The 12,074-nt window shown below is 38.0% G+C and overlaps 1 protein-coding gene and 1 pseudogene across 7 annotated transcripts in view; both read left to right on the top strand.

The window, feature by feature from the left end:
• The window catches only part of LOC306866132 (protocadherin gamma-C5-like), a gene marked incomplete at its 5' end in the record, with an annotated part of 92,278 nt that overhangs the window by 24,753 nt on the left and 55,451 nt on the right, over positions 1-12,074 (top strand). Inside the window, one exon of one of the 6 annotated variants that reach the window (XM_079411169.1) lies at positions 1,847-4,435. The exons of the other annotated variants lie outside the window; for them this stretch is intronic. Within the exon in view, the coding sequence (XP_079267295.1) occupies positions 1,991-4,435 (2,445 nt within the window). Of the gene's footprint in view, positions 1-1,846; positions 4,436-12,074 lie in introns of those variants that run through there. 6 annotated transcript variants of the gene reach the window in all.
• Positions 5,378-11,019, top strand: LOC306865783 (annotated as a pseudogene). The gene is made up of 3 exons: positions 5,378-7,735; positions 8,639-10,141; positions 10,193-11,019. The product of its transcript is annotated as an uncharacterized misc_RNA (transcript).

The raw sequence follows: 12,074 nt of genomic DNA, 5'->3' as shown, positions 1-12,074 counted from the left end.
TCATCTGTGAAAGACTTACTGCTATGATTCTTGTAAAAAATAATAATTAAAATAATTGCAGCACGAATAATATTAATATAAGGTAAAAAAAAAAGTACTTGTAATTGTCATTTCAGTTTTCTTTTTACATTTAATTTCCCACTCTCCATTATTTTATTTTATTTTATTCCCACCATCACCTTTTAATTGTCAGAAAGTATCTCCAAAAAACCTTTGTAAATCTTTCAAATAATTATTTTATATATTTGTTCCATTTTATTTAATAGCGTTCAATGTGTTATTTTACTGTGGCTTTTTGATATTTATATTTTTTCTTCAAAAACTAAGCTTTCAAAAAACAAACAACATGACAAATGGGGGGGAAAAAAAGCTTTGTGCTGGCTTTTGTTATCTTGTCCTAGTACTTTGAAAAAATGACAAATAGACACAGAAGAATAAATAAATAAATACATACATACATACATAAAAAAATACACCTTGAGAAAACCATCTTGAAAAAAAAAAGAGAATGAAAAAGAAAAATCCGCACATTTACCTGCCTTTATTTCCAGAAAAATTTCCATGAGGAAACGGTTACGCATGGTTTACCAATGCAAGGATGAAGCTGCCATTTTCCTGACTCTCTGTAGCAATGTCTTAGGTTTCTTATATTATGAACATTACTGTCACTGTGACTTTAATTGCTAGTTAGGGTTACCCTAACCCTAACCTGTTCCACAGGTGCATGTGCAATCAATAATTGTTTATGGTTTATTGAACTATATACAGTATAAATTCCTTATTATTTATTTGTTTTACCATAATATCAGTTTTGTTTTGTGTCTTTTTTTAATGCCTTACAGATCCATGTAAACAGTCCTAACTTATTTGATCTAATTTTTGTGTTTCATGTTCTCCTCTGTGAACTGGACATACTTCTAAAGGTAAGAAAAAAAATGATTTGCTCTAAATTAACTGGGATGCATGCTTGTGATGCACATTAATGTCTAAATCATTAATTTTCTAATAGAGACTCAAAAGCCTTTAAATCTGTATGGGCAACTGAGCATAAGCACATTCACTTGTACAACCAGGCACAATGCACAACGTTTTGATGTCATTCAAACCAGTATTTAAAGAGACATGTTTCATAATACTCTAACATGTTAAAACCGTAGATGTTGGCTAGTTTATCTGTAGATGATGCTAGCTGATGAAAACAACAACAGAAATACAATTATCAGTTTATTTGATCAAATTTTGCCTGAACAAAATAAACATTTATTTATTTAGCAAATGATTTCAAATAATCTTATATGGAATAAAATGAAGATATTCCTCCTAATAAGACATTAACATTTAAAAAATAAATATGCAAATAATTACTAGGCTAGAGTGGGGAGGGAAAAATAAGTGAAAGCAAAATTTTTTTTAAAAATAATAATTAAAGAATACCTACAGTTAGTATGTCAATAGGACATGTCAAGTGTTCAAGATAATTTGAGTTTTTAGACTTTTCTTAAGAATATGTCTTAAAGCTCTATACTTTTCCTATCGTTGGAGCTTTTTGTGAGAGCGTGAGAATCGAACATTGTTCTCTGGATTAAATTTGTCGGGTGCTGTTCATTCCGATGGTGCTGGAATGATCTTTTTTTTTTTTTTTTTTGTCGTGTTGCCTGCTATTAATCAGCTTGTGGTTCACATGTATATAAACATAACGGAGTTCTATATGTTTATTGATATTATATTAGTGGAACAGAAGTGATATTGCACTTTGGCTTGTAACAGTAGCATTAAGGCTGTTGGTCTTGTATTTGCCACTTTGAAGCTCTGAGCGCCGCTGTTGATTAACATCTGGGTAGAGCGCAGTCCATTCCTTATTGACGCGTTTGTAGGTTGGACATGTGCAGTGTTCCTTCGATGAAAATAACATAAATACGTTATTTTGTATTGATGATTATAATGATCATTCATACTTGTTCCAACTTCGTTTGAGACACAGCTTATCAGGATGGTTTTCTTAAGGTTATCGGGCAGTTCACAGAATCCATGGATGGTTTCCGCGCATTCAAAATGGCAGATTGTGTTGTTCATTCTCTGCTTTTACGGAGTGGACGTCATATATTGCAATGCGAGATATTCAATCCCGGAGGAAATGCCAGAGGGATCATTCGTTGGAAACATCGCTAAGGATCTGGGGATAGAGATAAGTAGACTCATTTCTGGAAAAGCTCGCGTCGTTACAAAGGGCGGACGACAGTATGTCGATCTGAGCAGAGACAAAGGGACACTGGTAGTTAAAGAAAGGATAGATCGCGAGGAGCTCTGTAAGCAAACGACGCCTTGCAGCTTCAGCTTTGATCTTATCGTTGAAAACCCTATTCAGCTCCATCGAGTCACAGTTGAGGTGCAAGATATAAACGATAATGCTCCGTTATTTCCGAAAGAAATGGTTAATTTGAACATTACAGAAAATGCGGTTTTACGAGCTCGCTTTCCTTTAGACAGCGCTATAGATACAGATGTAGGTCTAAATGGTATACAGAGTTATAAACTACATCCAACTGATAGTTTTAAACTGGAGGTGCATAGTCAGACCGATGGCAACAAATACATTGAGATGGTTTTACAACGAGAACTAGATAGAGAGGAACGCGATGAGATTCAATTGGTTCTTGTGGCAAATGATGGTGGATCACCTCAGAAATCAGGCACTGTCAAAATTCAGGTTACTGTTCTGGATGCCAATGATAATGCCCCAGTGTGTAAACAGTCAGTATTTAAAACCGAAGTTAGTGAAAATTCACCTGCTGGCACTGTCATCGGTACTGTTAGTGCTGCTGATGCTGACGAAGGTATAAATGGCCACGTTTCCTATTCCTTCGCTGTTGCTAGCAAGGAAGCAAGTGAGCTTTTTGGGATAAACACAGATACAGGTGAGATTAGACTTCTTAATTATTTAGATTATGAATCTCAAAATAGATTTCAATTAAATATTAATGCGAGAGATAAAGGAGGCCTGTCGGATACTTGTAAAATTGTTATAGATGTAATTGATGAGAATGACAATTCTCCAACCATTCAGCTGATGTCGTTCTCAAACAACCTTCCTGAAAATTCCCCAGTGGGAACAACTGTAGCCGTCATTAACGTAGAGGACGCAGATTCAGGTAAAAATGGTCTTGTTCAATGCTCAATAAATCAAAACATACCTTTTAAAATTGAGTCCTCTCTAGCAGAATATTACTCTTTGGTTACTGGTGATATGCTTGATCGAGAAAGTCTTGCTGAATATGATATAACAATCTTGGCATCAGACCAAGGAAGTCCTGCGCGCTACGCAAACAAAACACTTAATGTGAAAATATCTGATGTCAATGACAATCCTCCAGTATTCGAGTTTGAGGAATATAAAACATTTGTACGTGAAAATAATTCTCCTGGTCTCACTATACTTACTGTTAAAGCAAATGATGCTGACTGGGGTCCCAATGCGCAATTGTCCTACTTCCTGAAGGATGAAGGCATGCGTGGTGCACCATTAAGTTCTCTCGTATCTGTAGATTCACTTACTGGCACCATTCGTGCATTTAAATCATTTGATTTTGAACAGTTAAAATCTTTTGTTTTTAACGTGACTGCTCGAGATGGAGGATCCCCGCCCTTGAGCTCTGAAGTGACAATAACTATCAATATTCAAGATCAGAATGACAACGCTCCTCAGGTTCTGTATCCAGTACAGACTGGTGCTTCTGTGGTGGCTGAGATTGTGCCTCGTGCTGCAGATGTTGGATATCTGGTCACTAAAGTGGTGGCTGTTGATGTGGACTCAGGACAGAATGCCTGGCTCTCCTATAAACTACAGAAAGCTACAGACAGAGCGCTGTTTGAAGTGGGTTTACAGAATGGAGAAATCAGAACTGTGCGACAAGTGACTGATAAAGATGCTGTCAAACAAAAACTGACTGTTGTTGTGGAGGATAACGGACAGCCCTCTCGCTCAGCTGTGGTCTCCATTAACGTGGCTGTGGCTGACAGCTTTCCTGAAGTGCTGTCAGAATTCACAGACTTTACGCATGAAAAACAGTATGACGACAACCTGACCTTTTATTTAGTTCTCGCACTGGCTGCTGTTTCTTTCTTATTTATCACATGTGTAGTTGTAATAATATCAGTAAAAATCTACAGATGGAGACAATCTCGCTTCTTATATCAGCCCAATCTGCCTGTTATTCCGTACTATCCACCGCATTACGCAGACACAGGAGTCACTGGAACTCTGCCACACGGGTATAATTATGAAGTGTGCATGACGACTGATTCGAGGAAGAGTGATTGCAAGTTTTCTACACTCGGTGGACAGCATGTTTTAGTGGTGGACCCGAGTTTCACTGAGACGATGCAGCGCGCAATGAAGGAGAAAAACTTCTTACAAGATCCCGAGTCACCAGAAATGGTAAGATCACTCGTTCTTTAAACTGCTGAAGTGTTTTTTTTTTTTTAAGAAATACTGTTAGACCTTATTAAATCTGCAACTCTGTTCAATAAAGTCTAAGTCTAAGTTAACATTAGTTTCTATAACTAAAAATAAACGTTTTTATTTTATTTATTTATTTACAAAATAGGCTACTATTAATTTCCATTTATATTTCAATATATTTTTTAACAGTTGAAGTTGCATATTTTAATATTATTTAATTTCAAAGACAAAGATAACGTAACTTTGGCTTGGATTAATAAATGCTGTAAAACCGTTATTTTCACTGTTAGTTCACACCTAACGCAATAACTAATGTTAACAAGCCGAACCTTGCCGTAAAGCATTACATAAACATAAAGGACTGTATGGTTCTTTCTGTGACATTACAACTAAATCACACTTATGCGGTATTATTATTATTTTTTTTTTTTGCTCTTATTTGAATTTATTTTCCCTAACTAGAAAAAATGACAGATTATTTATATTTGCTTTACTCAGTGTACAATAAGATTAACATTTACGTTAAATTTCGAAGACTATTGTCTGTTTATGTCTAATTATTTGTTTCATGATTCTAATTCTGAAACATTCCATAGTTTTAATTACTGTCGTTTCTCATTTTCAACTCTAAGGGCCGCTGTTGATTTATAGAAACGCATGTAGGTGATCGCCTGTGTTTGGTGGAGCTGTGTTGATGCTGGTAGGAGATTGTGGAGGAGACTCGAGTCGATGAAGGGAGACAGTCACTGGCTAATGGCAAACAAACTGGATGCATTTGTGCATATTTCAGTTGCTGAACATCTTCTACAGTTTGTCAATTAAAAAATGTTTGTGATTACAGTATATAGGAGGATTCATTATTACCAATCGCGAGGACAGCCATTGGATCGCATTTTCTTATGGAGGGTCTTATTCATCATGGCTGCTTTTTCGATCTCAAACATAAACGCACAGATTCGTTACTCCATTCCAGAGGAAATGAAGAAAGGGTCGCTGATCGGAAATATAGCTCATGATCTCGGTCTGGATGTTCAAAGACTGCGCTCGGGTCGGGCTCGTATCGTGTCTGGAGACAGCACTGAGTACGTAGAGCTGAAATCAGACAAAGGGATTTTGGTTGTAAAAGAGAGAATTGACCGAGAGCAGCTTTGCGCTGAAACCACTCCGTGCAGCTTCACATTTGAAATAATACTTGATAATCCAGTAGAACTACATCATGTTACAGTGGAAATACTGGATGTAAACGACCACGCGCCAGGCTTTCCTAAAGATATAATTCATTTTGAAATAAGTGAATCGGCCGCACCTGGAGCTCGTTTTCAACTGGGAAGTGCAGATGATCCTGATGTGGGTTTTAATTGTATTCAAAATTATATCATATCACAGAATGAGAATTTTGTTTTAAAACAGCATTCACGACAAAGTGGGGTAAAATATGCTGAAATGGTCCTCCAAAGGCCTCTAGATAGAGAGCAGCATCCACGATTGTCCCTCATTGTCACAGCAATCGATGGAGGAAACCCTCAGAGATCAGGTAACGTAAAAATAGAGGTAAATGTACTAGATGCAAATGACAATGCGCCAGTATTTAACCAGTCAGTTTACAGAGCAACAATAGCAGAAACTTCGCCCATTGGAACTTATATAACTACGGTTAACGCAAGTGATGCAGACAGTGGAATAAATAGTTTGGTCTCTTATAGCTTTACGAACATGAAAATCATCGGCCATATTTTTACGTTGGATGAACGCACTGGTGTAATAACACTAACCGGGATTCTTGACTACGAAAAAGCAAAGAAATACGAAATTGATATAGAAGCAAAGGACCAAGGCGGCTTGGGAGACTCTGCTAAAGTCATAGTTGATTTAATTGATGTAAATGACAATGCACCAACAATCAGTGTTATGTCATTTTTTACCCCAGTGAGTGAGGATGCACCTTCTGGCACCACTATCACTATTTTCAGTGTCAAGGATGTAGATGCAGGAGACAATGGCCACGTTGTCTGTACAATTGATAGAAATACTCCATTTAAACTACAGTCCTCACTGCGTAATTATTACACTTTAGTCACTGATGCTGCTTTAGATCGTGAACGTGTGGAAGAATATAATATCACTATCACAGCTGCAGATTCAGGGTCTCCTGCGCTTTCTAGTCAGAAAACTTTAAATCTGAAAGTATCAGATGTTAATGACAATCCTCCCAGGTTTCAAAAGAGTGTTTACACTATATATGTTACTGAAAACAATCAACCTGGTTTGTCCATATTTACTCTGAGTGCTCAAGATGATGACTGGAACCAGAACGCTCGTATTTCGTATCTTCTAGATGACACTACAGTGGGTGGATCCCCTGTTTCCTCTTTTATATCAGTAAATGCTGACAGTGGAGTGGTTCACGCACTGCGCGGTTTTGACAACGAGCAAATGAAAAGTGTTCGTGTTCGTGTGAAAGCGCAAGATGGTGGCTCTCCACCCCTCAGCACTAATGTGACTTTGGACATTATAATCCAAGATCAGAATGACAACGCTCCTCAGGTTCTGTATCCAGTACAGACTGGTGCTTCTGTGGTGGCTGAGATTGTGCCTCGTGCTGCAGATGTTGGATATCTGGTCACTAAAGTGGTGGCTGTTGATGTGGACTCTGGACAGAATGCCTGGCTCTCTTATAAACTACAGAAAGTTACAGACAGAGCGCTGTTTGAAGTGGGTTTACAGAATGGAGAAATAAGAACTGTGCGACAAGTGACAGACAAAGATGCGGTCAAACAAAAACTGACTGTTGTTGTGGAGGATAACGGACAGCCCTCTCGCTCAGCTGTGGTCTCCATTAACGTGGCTGTGGCTGACAGCTTTCCTGAAGTGCTGTCAGAGTTCACAGACTTTACGCATGAAAAACAGTATGACGAGAACCTGACCTTTTATTTAGTTCTCGCACTGGCCGCTGTTTCTTTCTTATTTATAACTTGTGTGGTTATTATAATATCAGTAAAGATCTACAGATGGAGACAATCTCGCTTCTTATATCAGCCCAATCTGCCTGTTATTCCGTACTATGCACCGCATTACGCAGACACAGGAGTCACTGGAACTCTGCCACACGGGTATAATTATGAAGTGTGCATGACGACTGACTCGAGGAAGAGTGATTGCAAGTTTTCTACACTCGGTGGACAGAATGTTTTAGTCGTGGACCCGAGTTTCACTGAGACGATGCAGTGGGCAATCAAGGAAAATAACTTTAAGGAAGAAAACAGTCTTTCAGAATTGGTAAGAAGACACCTTAAATAATTTTCTTAAAAAGTGTTTGTAGTCTCTGTGTTCTATGACTACAGTATGCATTTCGTGGCATACTTTATTAGTATTATTATTATTATTAGTAGTAGTAGTTTACTTTTGTGGTAATTTTGTGACACTGCAAAATCGTTTCAGCACCATTTATTGGACAGCGCCAAACAGTAATAATTAGTTTTGACCTTTTTTGGAGTTCAGTAAAATCACAGCTTTATTTATTTACTATGTATGTATGCATGTATTAATTTATTAATTTATTCATTCATTCATTCATTCATTCATTCATTCTATAATTCATTTATTTATTATTCACAGTCATTCGTTTGTTTGTTTTTGTTTGTTTATACTTTATAATTTAATTATATATATATATATACTTAAAGTATACTACAAAAGTATATTACATATTTAATAAAATTGACTTGCAATTTATCCACGACTAATATAATTTAATGTAATTTATTACGAATTAAAAATATTTGGATTTTTGTATCAACGTGGCACCTGTTTAGGATATTTTTTACGGTTTAACGAACTTGTAGTTTGACAGATCACTTGTGCTCTGCTCTGATATGTCTGAAACAAACTATAGCAATTTTTAGTTAAGGCTCGTAGGGCCGCTGTTGATCAACACAACGCAGTCAGTCTGTCAGACCTACCCACAAAATCCAGTGATGTCAGAGAACAGCGAAATAAAGCCTGACTCGAAACAATTATTTTGCCGGATGTACTGTAGATGGATATCCTGATTGTATTGTAGATTTCATGTTAAGGTCGGGCTTTCATGTTTAACGTACTTATTTTGTAACAAAATTGACTGATCTTGAGGATCTAAAGAACGACGGAAAATGGCCAGCTTCGTAATGTGACACGCTGCAGCGTTTTTTTATGATCCTGTTTCGATACCCAGTGAGAGGGCAGATCAGCTATTCCATTCCAGAAGAAATGCCAAAAGGGTCGGTCGTTGGAAATATTTCTCAAGGCTTGGGTTTGGATTTAGAAAGACTGAAGTCAGGGAAGGCACGCATATTTGCTGTAGACAACACCGAATTCGTCGGATTGAATAAAGAGGGGGATACTTCTCACCGAGGAGAAAATAGACCGCGAGGCTCTTTGTGCTAAAACGACTCCATGCGCTTTACACCTTCAGCTGATTTTGGAAAATCCAATGGAATGGTATGATGTCACAGTGGAAATTATCGACATAAATGGTAATGCTCCGAGTTTTCCTAAAGGTGAGATTACATTTGAAATAAGCGAGTCTGCTGTAATCGGAGCAAGTTTCATGTTGGACAATGCGATTGATCTGGATGTCGGATCTAATAGTCATCTGAGTTATTCTCTCAAAACGACAGATCATTTTGTATTAAGTTTGCAAAGTCAAACGGATGGCGACAGAAACATGGAGATGGTGCTACAAAAGGCTCTAGACCGTGAAAACAAAGAGCAGTTGTCCTTGTTGTTAACAGCAGTAGATGGAGCTGAGCCTCAGCTGACCAGCACTGTGCTGATACATGTTACTGCTAGATGCTAATGACAATCCACCCGTGTTTAGTCAGAGGGTGTACAAAGCCACTCTTCCTGAAAATACACCTGAAGACACCGTTATCACGTCCGTCAGCGCTTCTGATGCGGATGAAGTCTCAAATGTGATAATAACTTACTACATGTCAAGTACTGGAGATGTAAATGATTTATTCATGGTTGATGCACTAAGAGGGAAAATAATCTTAAAAGGCTCAGCTGACTTTGAAAAGTCAAGTCGTTATCAACTTAGCATTCAAGCACGCGACCAAGGAGGACTGTCTGATTCATGTAAAGTTATAATTGATCTCACTGATATAAATTATAACAAACCAGCAATAAACATTGTATCTATGTCAAACTCAATATCAGAGGAGTCTAGACCTAGAACGGTTGTTGCAATGCTAAATGTAAATGATCTTGACTCCGGGTTGAATGGCCAGGTTAAATGCTACATTAATGATAATATTCCATTTGCTATTGCGTCTTCCAGCAGTTTCTTCAGCTTGAAAACGGAGCAGGAACTGGACAGAGAGAGAGAAGCTGAGTACAATATCAGTGTAATATGTGCTGATGAGGGAGTGCCAGCGCTCTCCAGCAGTGTCTCTCTCCGTGTGCAGATATCAAATGTGAATGACAATGCTCCTGTATTTGAGAAAAGTCGCTATGAGGCCTGTGTGCTGGAGAATAACACACCTGGTCTCTCTATATTTACAGTTAAAGCCAGTGATGCTGATTGGAATCAGAATGCCCGTGTTTCTTATATTCTAGAAGACAGCACTGTTAATGGAGTCTCTGTCTCATCATATGTGTCAGTTCATCCTGACAGCGGACTGCTTACAGCTGTGCGCTCTTTTGGCGACGCCAAAACCAAGCGTCAATATGTGACGAGTTGGGATGAGACCGGGTTGTTTGACTATGAACAGCTGAAATATTTTTACTTCCGGGTAAAAGCACAAGATGGAGGCTCTCCTCCGCTCAGCAGTAACGTGACAGTGAAAGTTACTGTTCAAGATCAGAATGACAACGCTCCTCAGGTTCTGTATCCAGTACAGACTGGTGCTTCTGTGGTGGCTGAGATTTTGCCTCGTGCTGCAGATGTTGGATATCTGTCACTAAAGTGGTGGCTGTTGATGTGGACTCTGGACAGAATGCCTGGCTCTCCTATAAACTACAGAAAGCTACAGACAGCTCTGTTTGAAGTGGGTTTACAGAATGGAGAAATCAGAACTGTGCGACAAGTGACTGATAAAGACGCGGTCAAACAAAAACTGACTATTGTTGTGGAGGATACATTAATGTGGCTGTGGCTGACAGCTTTCCTGAAGTGCTGTCAGAGTTTACAGACTTTATTCATGAGAAACAGTATGACGAGAACCTGACCTTTTATTTAATTCTCGCACTGGCTGCTGTTTCTTTCTTATTTATTACTTGTGTGGTTGTAATAATATCAGTAAAGATCTACAGATGGAGACAATCTCGCTTCTTATATCAGCCCAATCTGCCTGTTATTCCGTACTATCCACCGCATTACACAGACACAGGAGTCACTGGAACTCTGCCGCACGGGTATAATTATGAAGTGTGCATGACGACTGACTCGAGGAAGAGTGACTAAGTTTTCTACACTCGGTGGGAAGAACGTCTTAGTGGTGGACCCGAGTTTCGCTGAAACTATAGTCACACAATCAAAAAAAAATGTTCCATCGACGATCTCCGGTCTACAGAATCGGTAAGAAAGTTTTGGGACTATTATTTCTTTTTGTTTATTTTTAACTGAGAAAATTTAATATAAGGCGAATCAAGTAGACCATGACAATATAAATTTTCTAAGAGCACAAGATCAGAACATTGCAGCTATCAGACCAAGTATTAGTCTACCTATATCATTCCGCTTTGTCTATTAATTGATACTCTATATAATCATACTATATTCACCTTCCAAGTGCATTAATCTAATTAATATTTACATGAGCACTATCTTGTTTCATCCATGGTGTAAAGTAAAACAAAACATACTTTATTACCATCCTAATGCCAACATAAGCTGCACACCTAAACATAAACCTCAGTGGGACGTGAGCAGAAACGAAAAAGTACGAATGAGATTGTAAGAATTTATACAAATTTGCGAAAACGTAAAATTGTCACAGACTTGCCATGTTCCTTTCAGTGCTGGATACAATATCTGAGACTGTAGCCTATCGATTAATAGACTAGAATGCTGTATAGCTGCCATAGGTGGTGTTATATTCATATGCTTGTTTGAAAATGGACTTAGTTCATGAATTGTTTTGTTGTGCATGACAACTGACTCAAGGACGATGACTATACTTATTATATACAGCGTTTAGTGTGTGGCATACAGAGATTAGACGGAGTTCACAAAATGTATTCCTGTAAATTTAATGACGGGAATTGTTGTCAGAGTCTTAGCTAAGTGTATGTGAAGAGAGAGTGACCCTATAATTTTCTATGTACTCATTCTTTAGAATGTTTTGGTCGTTGACGAAGTTCCGACTGTATTATGAATTGCCGTGAATGGAAGGGGGAAAAAAAATCAGTGTGATATTTTTCACGTAGATCTACATGTAGATAACAGGTTAACATTTGTTCAAGCTAAAAATCGAAAAATGTAGAATAATTATAAAATAGTTATAAAAACGCAAGGGCGCTTTGACACCGTTCAGCACCACTTGTACTGAACAGCGCCTAACTAGATGTGCTACTAAAGAAGACTATGGTTTCCTTCATTGTGTTGTAATTTAACCTAAAATATGTTACCTGCAAT

The sequence above is a fragment of the Barbus barbus genome (genome assembly GCF_936440315.1).
Source record: "Barbus barbus genome assembly, chromosome: 47".
Classification (NCBI taxonomy): domain Eukaryota; kingdom Metazoa; phylum Chordata; class Actinopteri; order Cypriniformes; family Cyprinidae; genus Barbus; species Barbus barbus.
This window is presented reverse-complemented; position numbering and strand designations above follow the sequence as displayed.